Here is an 18,216-nt window from a genome sequence, read left to right on the forward strand (position 1 = left end):
GTTGGCACTGTCAGAGCCCTGTGTCTCAGTTGGCTGCCTGCTAGGATTTTCCATAAGACAGTTCCCATCGTTCTGCAATCTCAAGGCAGTTGGGGCAGGGTGTGACATTTGATAACTCGTCTCTCTCCATTTCAGAGAACAGATAGTCAACAAGTCAAGGGTTTAACGATCTCCCTTCCATAAAAAATGCCCATGCATGTGATGTCTGATTGTTTCTTCTAGAACAGATATTTCCAAACTGGGGTTCCTCAGAGCCTTACTCAGCTTTGAGTGGTGTCCATGGGGTTGTCTTTTGGGCCACTGCACGGGTGAGAGGGAAGCCAAGAGGGTGGGCTCTGGACTCCAGGATCCTACCTTCACATTGAGGAATAGCACTCTTCACTGTTAGAGCAGTTGGTTCTGAGTGATATATTTTTTTTTTAAAATAAAGGATCCAACTATTTGGTTGGTTGGTTTTGGTTTCTTTGTTGTTTTTTTTAAGGGAGTCATTTTTGTGTATTTTCTAGACAATCGTTGTCCCTCATATTTTCTTCCCTGGTTCTAACTTAGCAACTTCTTCTAACTTACTAGCTATGTGAGTGTGTCACTAGTGTTGCTGGTTGGCCTGAGGAAGGAAGGAAGGAAAGAAGGAAGGGAGGAAGGGAGGGAGGGAGGGTGGGATGGAGGGAGGGAAGGAGGAAGGAAGGAAAGGGAAGGGAAGGGAAGGAAAAGAGGGAGGGAGGAGGAGAAAGGATGGAGAGAGAGACGTCTAAGATGGTTAAGAGCAATGAGTACTGTATTTCAAATTTTATGAGAACCCCAAAATATTTCCAATTATTTTGCTACCTTGCTAAAGCAAACAAATCCTGAGAAAATACATTTGCAATATTTCACCCTTAACTTTCTTCTGAACTTAGCCTTTACAGTTTTGACCTCTGTAGAAACCTCACTTTTCTCAGTTCCCTGGTACAATCTGGTACATCTGGAAAAGTCTCACATGCTCCTTTGCCTCACTCATTCAACAAATATTTACTGAAAAGTCTTATCATTGCCTTCTCCTTGACACAGTGACAAGGAAGTTTTTTCTCTTCCTCTCTTAGTTCTCAACTTTGAGCATAAGATTCGTTCATAAGATTTTACTTATGTATCACTGATATGCACACTACCTGCTATAGGCCCAGTGTCTGGCGTGAAGTAGTAGCTCAATTAATAAATGAAAAAATGCAAGTGTGCAGATGAATGAATGGGCAAGTGACGAATTTACACTACAGAGGATGCATTCATACACCTTCAACTTGACCTCTAAAACTTCTTCTAAGCCAAGACTTTGAATGGACTTGTCACATATTTCCACGGGAGGAAAATGTTTGAGCGTTAAAATAAATCACACATCTCACTCCTATTCTCACCACTGGACATGCATAATCTTTTATACCCAGCCTTACTAGTTCCATTCCAGTATCTTACCATCGTCACCAAGTCAACATGTCTGAAGCTAAACTTTCTATCAGCCATTCAGAGCTTCCTCTCTTGACTTTTCTGTTCATCTCCTAGTCTTTTAGGTTTCAGAGCTTTGAGCCTTCTTGGATTTGTTTCTCCCTGTGCCTTTCTCTCCTTTCTCCCACCCAGTCAGTCACCAAGATGTATGGAGTCTTCCTTCATCACATCCAGCTTTGAATCCTTATGTTTCAAGGAAACTCTAGAAATAGGTTCATTTGCAGGACTCAGAAACCACCCAGGGAATTTTATAAAGTTGTTAAAACAATAGCATGAAAGCAGAACAGAAAGGAGGCATATGTACTCGACAGGACAGGTGTTTGTAAGAGGACAGGAGCCAAAGATCTTAAATCATGCTTATAGTTTCCCTCATTGATGAGGGGCAGAGGAGTTCAGCAGAATCCCTAGCATTTTGCTGATGAGTGTTTTGCAAAACAATGGAAAAGATTTTTGAGCAAGGGGATAAGAAGCTAGACTGTAACACAAGAATCAGAAAAGTCATGGCATGTGTAAAAGACACTATATAACCAACCATCAATCCACAAAACTCACATCCAATGTGATGCCAACTTGATGATGTGTCTCTTGGCAAAGCTAATGTAATAGTAATTTTGGAAAACGTACTTATTTGGGAGTTCACCCTGGTCTTTTTCTAATTTTGAAGATGGAGGTATGGAGAGAGAGGGAGACAGCCAGTAAGTGTTCTCCAAAAGGAGTTCATGGTTGCCCTGACCCACAGGTTGTCTTGAGTCTGGCACCTCGGCCACCCTCTGCACGACAAGAATTTCAATGGTGTAGATTTATCATGGAAGTTTGCATGAGCCAGGAGGAGCTGAGATGGAACTGATGACTCTGTTCAAGTTATCCACTGCTGTGTAGTAAATAACCCCAAAGCACGTGTCTCAGGATACTGTGAATAGGCAACTGGTCTGGTAGAAGAGTGGTTTCTCAAATACATGCATGACCTAAAACCTGGAACCTGGAATATGTGACCTTACTTGGCAAAAGGGACTTTGCAGGTATGACTGAGTTAAGGATCTGAAAGGCAGAGATGATCCTAGATTATCTAGGTGGGTCTGATGCGGTTACAAGAATCCTTGTAAGAGGGAGGCAGGAAGGTCAGACTCAAAGAGAGGTTGGAAGATGGAGGAAGGAGCCATGAGCCAAAGAATGCAGGTAACTTCCAGAAGCTGGAAAATTCAGGGGGGATAAACTGCCTAGGTTTTGATCCTGTCTTTACCACTGACAATGGAGTGACCTAGGACAAAGTCCTGAACTTCTGAGTTGCAGCTTCTGCATTTTCCGATGGGGATAATAATGATCGTTTCTTCTTAGGGCCGTGGTGAGATGAGATGAAATGACACGGTTTTAAGCATCAGCCTTGCACCTGGCATGTGGCAGAGTTAGAGACCCAAAAGCCATCTGCCATGAAGAGGCTGGCTCTGTGTGCACCTGTGGCTTTTTATCCTGCCAACTGCTGGCATTGCCACCTGGGACTGTTCCATCCTGCTGCTGTCACACACTAGCTCCTGGGCAAATAAGCCCAACAGGTCACTACTTCCACATTTGACCACATCTTCTCTGGGAGGATTTTCCACCCCCCTGTAATCATGTTTATCATCCCTCCCACAGAAATAGAATAGCTCTTTAACCCAAATCCTGGCAAGGAAGTTTGATAAATATTTAACCAAGGATTGTAGGAAGTGGGAGATGACTCTTTGATTGATTGTACGAAGGGCACTTGAAAAATCTTTATGTTTGACAGGTCTAAAAGTCTTTTCTGGCCAGTTTTCCTCTTAAGAAATTGCAGAGTAAATACCCATGTTATGTCATAAGCTGTGATTGAACGAGAACAGCTGAAAGCAAACCTTATAAAACGACTAAGGTCTCAGGGATTTTGAGCCCGTTGTGCTTTGAATCGTGCTCCTGTATCACTAGCTGGGTGAACTGGGGCAAGTAGCCCCACTTGTCTGTGTCCATTTCATCTTCTGTCGTGATAGGGTGACACAGCTCCTGAGTCTAAGGCAGCATTTCTCAACCTGAACATTATCGATATTTGGGGGAGACTAATTCTTTCTGTGGGGGGCTGTCCGATGCATTCTAGGATGTTTAGCAACATCTGTGTTCTTGACCCATTAGATGCAAGTAGCACCCAGTGCTGACCTTCAGGTATTACCACGTGTCCACTGGGGTGGGGGTGGGATGCAAAATCAGCCCCAGTTGAGAACTTCTGGTCTCAACTGTAGATCTAAATGCATTGTGGATTCTGAGTGTTTAGCACAGTTACTGGTACACAGAAAGTATCCTAGTAACAGGGACCTCTCTACTGAGAGATAGTAATGGTTGCCCATCACTTCGAGCTATTTAAAATGCATGAAAATTACTTGACACCAAAGTAAGCGGCCTCAGAGAGTCTTACAAGTCTACAGATTTTAGGTATCTGGCAGATTTCACAGTTCCAAACTTGAGCCTGGTCTTACTTAGTCCGGAGGAGTTGACAAGGGGATCATTCCTGGATTTTTTTTCTTGCCAAGTTGGCTGCCTTAAGGGAATCATCTGGCAAATCATTCAGCCAGTCTCAGCTGCTCAGTGACATGAGAGGAAGCCAAAGCTGAGATTTGTTTCCTTAAAACTCTCACGCTAGCCAGGGCTTAGCGTAGGGTAAGGGGGAGAGGGGAGAGCAAGATGCAGTGAACGTCTTCATGCTGAGTTGAATTCGATGCTTACACCCCTGAAGTCATTCAGTTCTAACATGTGCAGGGTGCGGATACTGATTCCTTTTTAGATCAAGCACACTCTAGCCCAGGATCATCCAACTGGTAAACAATGAAGTCAGTGCTGGTAACTGGGTCTATTTAACTCCAAATTCTGGGTTCCTCTCACTTTTCCAGATTACCAAGCAAGAACACACCAGGGAAACGGGGGGTGGCGGGGGAGGGCAAAAAAAACACAGACCCTAACGCGTTTAAGCAATGATTAGGAAGTGTAAGCAATTTAGGGCTGACTCCTACACCAGTGCTTCAAACATTAATGTGTATAGTGATCAGCTGGGGGGCTTGTTAAAATGTAGAATTTGACTGAGTTGGTCTGAGGGGGGCCCAAGACTCTGTATTTCTATAACTAGTTCCTAAGTGACTGCTACTGGTCCCTGGACAATTTTTTCAAACTTCAGAAGCACTTGATACACCAGGAGGCTACTTAATAACGACTGCAGGAAGTCAAAACTTCAATGAGATAATATTTCACACCCACGAGGATGGCTATAATCAAAAAACCAGAAAACAGCACTTGTTGTCAAGGGTCTAGAGAAACTGGAACTCTCCTGAATTGCTGGTGGGAACGTAAAATGGTGCAACCTCTGTGGAAAACACTTGGCAGTTCCTCAATAAATTAAACGCAGAGTTACGACTCTGCAATTCTACTCCTAAGTGTATGCTCAAGAGAACAGAAAACAGGTGCTCCAACAAATGCTTGTACATAGGTATTCATAGCATTATTTATAACAGCCAGAGATGGAAACAACCCAAATGTCCATCAACTGATGAATTAATAAACAAAATGTGGTCTATCCATACAATGGAATATTATTAATCCATAAAAAGGAATGAGGCACTGATATTCTGAAGGGTGAATCTTGAAAAGATTGTGCTAAGTGACAGAAGCCAGACACAAAAGGCCATATCTTGGGACAATCCTATTTATGTGAAATGTCCAAAACAGGCAAACCCATAGAGACAGAAAGCATTTTAGTGGTTGTCAGGGGCTGGGGTATGGGGGTTCCTTTCGGGGCAATGAAGATACAGAACTAGATAGTGCTATTGGTTGTACAACATTGTAAACGTACTAAAAGCCACTGAATTGTACACCTTAAAAGGGTTAAATGGTGAATTTTATGTTTTATGTATTTTACCACAATAAGAAAAAAATTCTGCCCCACCCCCAGAATTTCTGATTCAGGGGGTCTGGAGTGCGACCTGAGGGCTTGCACTTCTAACAGATTCCCAGCTGCTGCTTCTCAATCACACTTTGAACAAGGTCCCAGACATTCATCTTGATACCAAACAGTTGTCGAATCCCCAGATTCCTGTCAAATTACAAGGAAACAACCAGATGCTATTAGTCTCCAATTTCTGCTAACCATGCCTCAAGTTTTTGGTTTTTTTTTTTTGGCTGCACCACGCGGCATGTGGAACTTCCCCAACCAGGGATCAAAGCCACACCCCCTGAAGTGGAAGCGCGGAATCTTAACCACCTGACCACCAGGTGGTGGTTACTTTTTTTTCCTTTTTTTTTTGGCCGCGCTGCATGGCTTGTGGGATCTTAGTTCCCCGACCAGGGATTGAACCTGGGTCCTCGGCAGGGAAAGCTCGGAGTCCTAACCACTGGACCGCCAGGGAATTCCCGGGACTTTGTTACTTGAGTTGAGTCCAGTTGACCTTGGAGGAGGCAGAAACCAGCCGGTAGCCCTCATTACTTTCTCCTGAGACAAGGTCATGGGTGTTCTGGCTTGCGAAGGTATTAGAAAATGAGAAAGCTGCTGTGGGCATGGGACCCTGGTACCCCTATAAAAGTGTCCTGCACCTGGTTCCATATTGGAGAGAGGAGTTACCCCAACACCAACAAGCAATGCTCAGATACCAGCAGGGTGTCCTACAATTCAACTCAATTCTGAAGCTCTCTACCTCTCTACCTGGAGATAGCATCAGATCCCACAGGTTAGGGCTCAGTCCTACAAGACTGCCCCCCAACCCCACTTTGGATGCCAGTGGCAAGCTCAGGTTATCACCTGTGCTTCTGACCAATTTGCTATAGATCAGAGGTACCCCCCTCCTTGGGTTCGCTTAATTTGCTAGAGCAGCTCACAGAACTCAGGAAACCTGCTTACTCACTGGATTACTCACTGGTTTATTACAAAGGATATAAAGGATACAAATCAACAGCCAGATGAAGAGATACACAGGGCAAGGCACAGGGAAAAGGTGTGATGCTTCCACACTCTCTGAACTCACTACTCTCCCCAAATCTCCCTGCTCACCAACCTGGAAGCTCTCCCAACCCCCTCCTTTGGGGTTTTTATGGAGGCTTCCTTATAGCATGTGATTGACTAAATCATTAGTCATTGGTGATTGATCTCAATCTTTCTCCCCTCCCGGGGGAGAGACTGAAAGTTCCACCCCTCTAATTGGATCCACTTGCAACCAGCCCTCCGCCCATCCTTAGGAGAGGTTCTCGTGCCATTAACATAACAAAAGTCCTCGTTAACCTTTGCCACTCTCATCACTTAGGAAATTCCCAGGGTTTTAGAAGCCCTGTGCCAGAAACAGCAACCATGACCAAATACATGTTTATTATAAATCAAAAAAGCCTCAGGCTGAAAAGCTGCAATATTTCTGTCCTGTTAGTAGAGCACTCACTTGGAACGCCCTTTCTTTTCCGTAATTCCTGTATGGTCATATGTTAGCTTTAGGTCAGGAACAAGAGGATCTCCTGGTAGGTGCTGATCATTATGGCTAGGAGGAGTGTTTTGAGGCCCTGTGTTACCTCAGAGGACATCAAGAACATTTGAATGCTAGAACCTTGGGAAATGTTACTAACTTGTTGCTTATGTCACACCAAAGGAGTCAGGCAAAGACCAGGACCAAGCCCCCTGAGGGGGCTGTGGGGAAAGGGCCTCACAATTCTGTAAGCTCCAGGATTGTAATTTCAAGTTTCCCTCCGTGTTAGCCACGGCCAACAGTATGCCATAAGGTCAAAACAAGGACCACCAGAAAGACAAGGACCACCAGAGTGATCAGAAACATGAATGCTGAGTTTATTCCTGCCAGGGAACAGATTCACTGAGCAGTTCCCCGAGGCAGAAAAGCTGGGTGTGGGGGGGGGGACTGGTATGTTCTAGAAGAGAGGGGGATGCTGCCTTCATGGTAGCTACACCAAGTAGGGCTAGATGAGTTGCAGTTATGAAGGATGGAAAGAGTCCACAGGTCTGTACGTGGTTGGTTAAAACACGTCCCATTGTTGACTAGGTGTTCCATTAAGTCGCTGAATAACAAGGTCACCCCATATTCTGAGCCATTTACCAGCACTGGCTACTTAGAAACGATTGGGGGGAACCCCAGCATTCAGTTTTTGTACCTCCTAAGCGAGTACTGCTCTAAGGGCAAAGTTTTGCCTTTGCATTAGCCACGTCCATCAGTGATGGGGGTGAGCGTGGAACGGAGTGAGGAAGAAGTATATTGTCACTTTAAATTTGGTTGCAGCCTTGGCAGAAAACGTTTCAAAAGCTCTAGCTTGCTTAGGGCGCTTCTCTCATGTTTTAACATTTCAAATTAGCCAGGCCTTGATTTTTGGGCCTCCCATGCCAAACTTCAATAAACTTAATTTTTTAGTTTTGTTTACCAAAATGTTAGGAGACTTTATGATCTTGGTATGGCCGAAGACCTACATGGGAGCTAGGCAGTTCTCCTGACCTAAGCGTGTCTTTTAATTTTTCTTTAAAAAAAAATTTTTGGCTGCATTGGTGCTGCACGCGGGCTTTCTCTAGTTGCGGCAAGTGGGGGGCGACTCTTCGTTGCAGTGCGTAGGCTTCTCATTGCGGTGGCTTCTCTTGTTGCGGAGCATGGGCTCTAGGTGCGTGGGCTCAGTAGTTGTGGCTCACGGGCTTAGTTGCTCCGCGGCATGTGGGATCTTCCTGGACCAGGGCTTGAACCCATGTCCCCTGCGTTGGCAGGCGGATTCTTAACCACTGCACCACCAGGGAAGCCACCTAAGCGTGTCTTAAAGGGAGTATGCATTTTAAAACTTTTTATTTGGAAATAATTAGACTCACAGGAAGCTGAAAGGCAATGTACAGGGAAGTCCTGTTCACCCTTCATCCAGACTCCCCTAATGATAACATTTTACATAACTACAGTACGATGTCAAAGCCATTGGTACCATGCACAGAACTTATTCAGATTTCACCAGTTATATCTGCACCCATTTATGTGTGTGTGTGTTTATAGGTCTGTGCAGTTTTATCCTACGTATAGCTTCCTGTAACTATGAACACAATCAAATACAGAATGGTTCCAGCACCATAACGATCCTGAGATACCCCTTTTATGGCCACATCCACACACTCACCCCATCCCCAACTCCTGGCAACCACGAATCTGTTCTCCATCTCTGTAATTTTCTTTCAAGAATATTATATAAATGGAATCATACAGTATGCAACCTTTTGAAACCGGCTTTCGCTCAACATAATTTAAAGGAAATATATTTTGACCAAGGCATATGTAGCTCAAAAACAAACAAGCAAAACCAAACATATAAGCAGAAGAACTTTCTTCCAGCATAGCACTAGAAAGTCTCTTTTAATTTCAGTCTCTTGAAACACAACATACCTTATGCCCCACATCTGTGAGACTTGGATCAAGGATCAAACAGCACTGCCAGGTTACTATCCAACTTCTGAGATCACAACTTCCACAACCAAAACAGAGATCTCAGTTTCCAGAGCCCAAGCTGTATTAATATTTACATGTCCAGAGGACAGAAATAAATGGAAAAAAATCATAGATGTTCTCTAGAAGTGTTTAACAACCCTATCTGCCCATTGGAATCACCTGGGGGAGCTTTTAAAAATCCCAGTGCCTTGGCAAATAATAGGAAGGCCTAATAGGGAGCTTATTTTGTGCCAAACACTGTTCTAATATATTAATTCGCTTAACTTTCACAACAACCCTGTGATACATGTATTATCATTATTCTTAATTTACAGATTAAAAGACAGGCACATAAACATAAACTGGTTTTCCTAACTTTAACTGCCTTTCCTAATCAATGGCAGAGCTGGGATTTGAACACAGACAGTGTTGGCTCCAGAAGCTGGCTCTTTACCTGCTGCCCTCTGCTAACCTTCCTTCCAACTGGCCAAGCTCACCTCACCTCTAAAAACCGTAGAGAAATGAGCATAGTCTAACCGCACAGACTGGGTTGAAACTTTGAACAAGTTGCTTTAACTTCTTTGGCCGTCCTCCCCAGTCAAACGAAGGAATTGGATTTTGAACTAAGATTTGGTGAAACTAAAAGTCACTTAAACAAGCATCAGCTGGTCATACGTGACAAGATGGGAACCAGAGCTGAATGTTTGATGGCAGATACTATACTGAAATTTCAGCAGTTAAGCCTCAGGACTCTTCCTTTTAAGTGACAGGGCCAAACCTCAGACTGACTTAAAGAAGGGAGAAGGAGTTGATTAGCTCACCGGCTGTTTGGAACCAAGTTTCGAGTCATCGTAACTCTCCCCGACCTCCACTCCCCGTTTCCGTCCTCAACCCCTACCTCCAGCTTTCTGAACTCCCTTCTCGCTCCTCTGCTTCCCTTCTCCTGTGTGGGGGCAGAAATGGCCCCTGGGAGTGCTGGTGTTGCACCATTATCACACTTAAGTAGCCAGGAATGAACCATAAAAGCATCTCCTTTCCACGATCTAGATCAGGACTCTAGCTCAGCTGAGGTCACGTGCCCAGCCCCAAACCAATCTCCGGGTCCAGGGGATGGGGTATTATGATCGGTCAGGCTGCCTCTCTGAATGAGGACAGAACCGTTGACTGACAGCCTTCCTACAAAGACAGGGAGGTAAGGATGAGTTTTTCTCAAAAGGAAGTTATGTGAGCCAGACCAAAGCTTTTTTTTTTTTTTTTTTTTTTTTTTTTTCATTTTGGCCACACCGCACGCGGCATGTGAGATCTTAGTTCCCCCACCAGGGATGAAACCCGCGCCCACTGCATTGGACTGCCAGGGAAGTCCCAGACCAAAGCTTTAATAACCATGTAAGAATAATGATGACAATTAACATTAGCTATTCTAGGTATCTCTACTTCAATGCCTATATTCCCTTCCCCCAGTTTTATTGGGCTATAATTGGCATATAACATTGTAGTAGTTTCAGGTGTACCGCATGATTTGCTATATGTATACGTTGCGAAATGATTACCACAATAAGGTTAACATCCATCACCTCACAGTTACAATTTTTTTCTTGGGATAAGAGCTTTTAAGATTTACTATCTTGGACTTCCCTGGTGGCACAGTGGTTAAGAATCCGCCTGCCAATGCAGGGGACACGGGGTTCAAGCCCTGGTCCGGGAAGATCCCACATGCCACGGAGCCCATGCGCCACAACTACTGAGCCTGGCGCTAGAGCCCGCGAGCCACAGCTACTGATGCCCGTGCACCTAGAGCCCGTGCTCCTCAGCGACAGAAGCCATAGCAATGAGAAGCCCGCACACCACAATAAAGAGTAGCCCCCGCTCGCCACAACTAGAGAAAGCCCACGCGCAGCAACAAAGACCCAACACAGTCAAAAATAAAAAATATAAATAAATAAATTTATAAAAAAAAATTACTGTTAACAGCTTTCAAATGTACAACACAGTACTGTTAACTATGGTCAGTATGTTGCACATTACATCCCCAGAATGTATTTATGTTATAACTGGACGTTTGTACGTTTTGACCTCCTTCATGCATTTCCCCAGCACCCCACCCCTCACCTCTGGTTATCACCAATCTGTTCTCTGTATCCATGAATTAGCGTTTTTTGTAGTTTTTTTTTTTAAAAGATTCCACATATAAGGGAGATCCCATGGTATTTGTCTTTCTCTGTCTGACTTACTTTACTTAGCATAATGCCCTCAAGGTCCATAGATATGTACCTAGGAATCCATCACCACAATCAAGATAGTGAACATGACCTTCATTCCCCAGACTTCCTTGTCCCCCATTCTAACCCATACCCTGGCCCCCCAGCAGATAACCACTGATCCATTCTATCACTATAGATTTGTTTGCATTTTCTAGAATTATAAATAAATTGAATCATTCAATACATACTGTTTTTTTGTCCGGCTCTTTCTTTCACCATAATTATTTTGAGACTCATCCATGCTGTTGTGTGTATCAAGTTCATTCCTTCTAGTGACTGAGTTGTATTCCATTGTATGGCTGTATCACAGTTTATTCATCAATTCAGCCAGTGGATGCTTCTTTGACCAGGGAAATCTTTGCCAAACCTGGGACCCTTAATGTCATGGGCTCAGTCATCCTGGGTTCCCCATGAGGTCTCCTGGGTGCTCTGAACCCCTTCATAATCTCATGTCTTCCAGTTGAAAGAACACCAGGAACACACCCGTATTCATTTCCTAGGGCCGCCGTAACAAATTAGTGGCTTAAAACAACAGGAATCTATACTGTCACAGTTCTGGTGGCCCGAAGTTCTGAAATCAAAGTGCTGGCAGGGCCACCTCCCTCTGAAGGCTGTAAGGGAGAATGCCTCCTTGCCTGTCCCAGCTTCTGTAGTCCCAGGCATTCCTAGGTCTGTGGCAGCATCACTCAAATCTGTCTCCATGTTGACATGGTCTGCTCCCTTGTTTCTCTGTGTCTTCCCTTTCTCTGTCTCTTACAAGGACAGCCATCATTGGATTTAGGACCCATCCTAATCCAGGATGGTCTCATCTTGAGATTTGTACCTTAATTACATCTGCAGAGAACCTTATTCCAAGTAAGGTCACACCACTTTTCTGGCTTCCTTTGCTTCTGCCTTCCATAGCTCATCCCTCACAGCTGGTCCAATGAGAGACGCAGTTTAAGGCTCAATCTCTCTCAGCTTCTAAAAGAAATGTGATTCAAGTGGAATAAAGAGCATCTGCTCCCAGCCCTAGCCAGCCCTCCTAGAATAAGTCCTTTCTCACACCCCCTTTTTCTTTAACCCCCAATTTATTATTTTACAGTTCTACAGGCCAGAAGTCTGAAATGAGTCTCATTGAGCTAAAACCAATGTTTTGGCAGGGCTGAATTCCTTCTGGAGGCTCTACGAGCAAATCCATTTCCTTGTCTTTTCTAGGTTCTAGAGGCTGCCTGCATTCTTGGTTCATGGTCCCATTTCTCTGTCTTTAAAGCAGCAACATCGGGCCATCTCTCTCATTCCAATGCCCTTCTCTCCTCTCTTTCACTTATAAGGACCCTTGTGATTACATTGGGCCCACCTGGATAATCCAGGCTAAGCTCATGATCTCAATGTTGATTAGCAACCTCAGTTCCCCCTTTTCCATATAATCTAACATATTCATAGGTTCCAGAGACATCTCTGGACATCTTTGAGGGACCATTATTCTGCAACAAGTATTAAACCCAATTTGTTCAACTACAAGTTCTGTAATGGAGAGAACGGTGCCCACTCTGCCCCCACTTCCCCAAAGATATGTCCACCCAGAATCTCAGAATGTAGGTTGGCCAAACTGGAAGGTCAGAGGCTGGGGCAGATGCTCTTTATCCTGCCTAAGCCACATTTAGCTTAGAAGCTGGGAGAGATTGAGCCTTATGCTTGGTTTGCCATTGGACCAGCTGTGATGAAGCCGGCATGGAAAGCAAAAGCAAAGGAAGCCAGACAATGATGTGACCAAGAATATGCGTTCACCTGCATACAGAGGGCATTTGTCTTCCTTCCTCTGCCTTAGTCACCACTGATACCAGTTCCTGGAATGACGTAGGTGCCATCTAAATACTTAGTGGATGAACAAATGAAAACATCAGACCTGATTTTTTTCTCTCCCATTGTTCCCATAGGAGGGGTTCCAATGGAGAAGTTGGCAGCCTATAGCTCATCCAAGGCAGCTCTGACCATGTTTTCAGCAGTCATGAGACAAGAGCTATCCAAATGGGGAGTTAAAGTCTCTGTCATCCAGCCTGGAGGCTTCCGAACAAGTAGGTGTCTGAGGCCAAGAGCCCTGCAATATTCATTCTGGAAGGGATGCTGAAGGTCCTTTGTTTTGACAGAGTTCAAGACAAACCCCTCAGTGGTGGACCAAAGAGGGGTTGGGATGGGTGGGTTTCTTCTAAGTAGAGAGGGGCAGGTGCCAGGTTTTGCAGTGTACGGTTGCTCCCCGCCGCCTTTCACCAAGGAATTAAATTTTGATGTTATGTATTTTTCAAACACAACCTCCTCCCCTCTGAAGGACATGACCCACATCCTTCTACCCCGGGAGGAGATGGCCATCCTCTCCTCTCCGCTCCCTGAATTTCTGGACTCTGAGCAGATGTAGATGACTCCCATGGCTCAGTCCTTAGTTCTGGGTCATCAACCACGTAATCGGTGATCTAAATGAAGGTGTAAAAGAGCGTATCTAATAAAAGGCCACACACTGGGAGGGATGCCTAACACACTAAAGAACAAACCCTAGAGGTCTGAATATTAACCCAAATGCACCAGATAAAAATCTAAAAGAAAAGCAGAACTTTGTCTTGAAGCATTTAGCAGCCAGGATCTCCCAGAGTTGTCCAGGAGGAGCACGAAGACTCGGTGAACGGGCTCATCTGGGAAGGAAACTGAGGGAACGAGACCTGGGCCACTCAGGTTGAGAGGCGGGACCAGGGCAGCAGGAATGGAGGGAAGGTGAAGTCTTGAGAGGGGTTTCCAACTTGGGGACTCCCTGGGCAGGTGGGAGAGTTGAGGGGAGTTGATGGAGAAGGAGGGTGGGTCCAAGATGATGCCGAATATGGCAGCCAGAGAGACAGAGCACAAAAAGCTGCCTGACAGCTAGTGGAAGGGGAGAATGATGAATTTGAATTTGAACGTGGCAGGAGGATTGAGAGTTTGGTGACACAGCCAACGAAAACTTCCAACACACAGACGCAAGATTCCCTTTGGACCAGAGAGCAACCCTGCAGTTAAGTTACAGTTTCAAGGACTCACTGAAGTTGTCATAGCTAGCATTTTGGGCAGCTGTTCTTATCAGGCACTAGCCATTTTCCGTACATTCTTTCCTGATATTGTTGATCTTATTTTTTTAATTGAGAAATATATCATATACACACATAGTTTAATAAATTATCAATATTATAAAAATTCATGTACTTAACATCAAGATCAAAAAATAAAACACTGCCAGCTCTCAGAAGCCCTCACATGGTCCTCTCCAGTTTTAGCCCTCTCCTCCCTGCAGCAGGTAACCTGTCATACTTTTTGTAACATTCGTTTATTTGTTGTTCTTGACAATGTTCCATGCACACAGGCATCCCCAAACAATAGTTTGGCTTCACTGCTTTTTGAACTTTAAATGGAATCAATGTGTATGGTTTTTTTTTGCGTCTGGCTTCTTTCACCAAACATTATGTTTTCACAATTCATTTATATTGTGTGTAGCTGTAGTTCATTCATTTTCATTGCTAGTATTCTGTGAATATGCCCCAATTTTTCTACTATCGATGGGATATTTGGAGCACTTCTGGACAACCGTGAACAATTCAGCTGTGGACCTTCTGGCACACCTACCGTGGCGTATGCGTGTGTGATTTTTCCTATGACATATACCCAGGAATGGGATGACTGGATCATAGATTTTAATTATCTTCAACTTTATTGGATAATTCCAAATTGTTTCCTTAATTATCATTCCAATTTTACTCCCATCCTTTCCATATATGTTTTAATCTGCATCACAGCCCTGAGGAGTAGGTTTAATTGACGACATTCACCAGGTGAGGACACTGAAGTAGGATGGGTAATATATAGCTCAGCATGGACATCTGTGACACCACGATGGTGGGGAATTTGAAACCAGATCCCTAGGTGCAGAGCCTGGTTCTTTCTTTTATATCAGGATGTCCTCAGTTTAAAGCTGATATTTGATGGTCTCTCTAAAGGCAACAGGCCAGACAGTGGAGGGCTGAGGACTTAAGTTTGGAGAATGACATTTGAAGTGGGGGATGAGGAAAGGAATCTTGAGGGACACAAGGAGCTCCTGAAGACATTCAGGGAAACATATCAGATTTTTTGGGTACCCTGCAATAAAAACTAGCTCAAGCATGTTGCACGCTTCACAGATTTTAAGACTTTATGTGTACAATCTCACTTAATCCTCATCTATGAGGTAGGCATCATAATATTCCCATCATATGGGTAGAAAACCAAGGCTCAGAGAAGTTAAGGAATTTCTCAAGCCACAGTGCTGATAAGAGGCAGAGATGTGATTTGGATCCACGTCATGTTACCAGTTTTATTGTGTGTAGCCCCAAAGTGGCAGGGGATGGGCAAGTGTGTGTCAAAAGTGGCAGATGGGGCTTCCCTGGTGGTGCAGTGGTTGAGAGTCTGCCTGCCGATGCAGGGGGCGCGGGTTCGTGCCCTGGTCCGGGAGGATCCCACATGCTGCGGAGTGGCTGGGCCCATGAGCCATGGCCGCTGAGCCTGCATGTCCGGAGCCTGTGCTCCGCAATGGGAGAGGCCACAACAGTGAGAGGCCTGCCTACCACAAAAAAAAAAAAAAAAGTGGCAGATGAAGGTTGACAAAAGGGTGGTGGCTTTGTCATCAATAAAGAGAGTTTTGGGGATTTTGGACAGGGTAGGCACAAGAGTGATTAGAAAGTCCATGAGGTGTTTAAAGAGGGAGGAAGTGGAGAGGAAAAGGAATCCCCTGTGAGAGTAGAGACTGGGGCAGAAGTAGCTGGAGGAACAATAGTACATGCGAACATGTTTTTTAAGATGCAGAAGCCTCTGGAGTAGTAACTGTCAGGGTAATCATTTCTTTGAGTATGGTCGTGCCTTCATGAAGAGAAATGAGCAATTGAAACTCCGTTTGCATTTCCATGAGTATAATTGGATTTCACTGGCTTACATTTCATAGTGAGGCTCCCCTGCAGTCCTGGTATCCAGGAGTCACCCAAGCTAGCAAAGATTCATCCCCACAGCAATCCCTGAGCAATCACACACTTTGTGGGAGGGAGTGTGGGTTGCTGCAACCTTTCTGGAAAGTAATCTGGCACTAGCTGTTAAAATTCAAAATGAATGTGTTTTTTGACCAGACAGCCACCCTTTGGGGACTGTAGCCTAAAGAAGTGAATGCCGAAAAACAAAAGGATACATTGTGCAAAGCTGGTGACGGCAGCATTCCCTGAAATGGTGAAACCTAGGAACGACTGGCAAGTCCTTTGATAGAGAAATGGTGACTAAAAGCTGCTCAATGGAAAATTCTGCTGCTCTGGTTTCAAACTATAGCCATTGACCAGGAGGCAGGTCTGTGATTCATTACTTAGCAAACAAACAAAAATCAAAACCCACAAACAAACAAAAAAGCAAATTCCTGGAAAATACGTATAGTATGATCCTTTTTGTGTTTTGTTTGTTCCTGGTAAAATAAAATTAAGCCAAAGCCAAACATATCTATATGTTTGTACGAGCAAGAAGGGAGTGTAGAATGACACACAATACTGTAAGTTTCCTCAGAGGAGATTAATTTTAAAAACATATGCATCTACTTATTATTCATTATTTATATAATGAGCAGCCATTGCTACTATATTTTAAAGTAACTATATAGATACTATTAGATTTTATATAATAAGCAAGAATTTACTTCTATATTAAATATATGGTTATATATTTAATCACATATAATTTATGTTAAAATTTAATGTATTATTTAAAATGAAATTAAAATTATATTTATTAAATAGATAACATGAGGGACTTCCCTGGTGGTCTAGTGGTTAAGACTTCGCCTTCCAGTGCCGGGGCGGGGTTGGGGGAGATGGGAGGGGTGGGGTATGGGTTCGATCCCTGGTCAGGGAGTTAGGATCCCACATGCCTTGGGGCCAAAAAACCAAAAACATAAAATACAAGCAACACTGTAACAAATTCAACAAAGACTTTAAAAAAAATAGATAGCATGATGCTCAACATTACATATTTTTTTAACCTTTTTTTTTTTTTTTTTTTTTTTTGCCCGCATGGCTTGCGGGAACTTCCCTGACCAGGGATTGAACCCAGGCCACGGCAGTGGAAACCCGGAATCCCAACCACTAGGCCACCAGGGAACTCCCAACATTATATATTTAATTTTATACACAGAAGCAGGCGTTACTGCTATATTTTAAAAAATTATATGTGTACATATATATGTAGGTATATACATATTGTATAGATAATATATATTATATACATTATATTTTATATTGTATATAATAGTCATGAAAAGATATGTACTAGAATGTTTGTGGCAGCACTATTCGTAAAAGCCTCAACTTGAAAACAACCCAAACACCCATCATAGTGTAATAGATAAATAATTTATGGCATATTTACAGAATGGAAAGCTACTGACTACACAATACATGCATCCACGCATGCATATGTCTACAGTCAGGCAAAGCTACTCTGCTCTGTTCATCTGACAGTGGCTCCTGGAAAGGTGGCCACGGCTGGTTTGTCCTTTTCTTGGTCTGGTTGCTGGTTACATGAGCTATTCGGTTTGTGGAAACCTATTCATCTGTGCACTGTTCTGTATGTATGTTTAAAAGAATAGAATTGCCATTATAAAGCACATGCTTTAAAAGGCATTTGGGAATATCCTTCCCAACAGAAGCCAATTCACAAGGGCCTTCTTCCCAATTAGGGGTAGGACATGCCTGTTTTAGCCTTCCCAGCAACAGAGCCTCTCTTTTTTTCTTGCATCTCAGACATCGCAGGCACGAGTGACATGTGGGACAAGCTGGAGAAAAACATCCTGGACCACCTCACCCCTGACGTGCAAGAGGACTACGGCCAGGAGTATATCCTTAGGGAACGCAATTTTCTCATGTTCATGCAAACCTACTCTGTAATGGACATCTCCCCAGTCCTCTTGGACGTCCAGCATGCCATCTCTGCTAAGAGCCCCTTTGCATTTTATGCACCGGGGAAAATGTCTTATCTGTGGCTCTGCTTTG

General features: G+C 43.9%; 1 protein-coding gene across 1 annotated transcript in view; it reads left to right on the forward strand.

The window, feature by feature from the left end:
• Positions 1 to 18,216, forward strand: part of HSD17B2 (hydroxysteroid 17-beta dehydrogenase 2) — a 71,367-nt gene that overhangs the window by 42,933 nt on the left and 10,218 nt on the right. The window contains exons 4-5 of the mRNA XM_060129820.1: positions 13,084 to 13,221; positions 17,968 to 18,210. Of these exons, the coding sequence (XP_059985803.1) occupies positions 13,084 to 13,221; positions 17,968 to 18,210 (381 nt within the window). The remainder of the gene's footprint in view (positions 1 to 13,083; positions 13,222 to 17,967; positions 18,211 to 18,216) is intronic.

Source organism: Lagenorhynchus albirostris, chromosome 19 (assembly GCF_949774975.1).
Source record: "Lagenorhynchus albirostris chromosome 19, mLagAlb1.1, whole genome shotgun sequence".
Lineage (NCBI taxonomy): Eukaryota > Metazoa > Chordata > Mammalia > Artiodactyla > Delphinidae > Lagenorhynchus > Lagenorhynchus albirostris.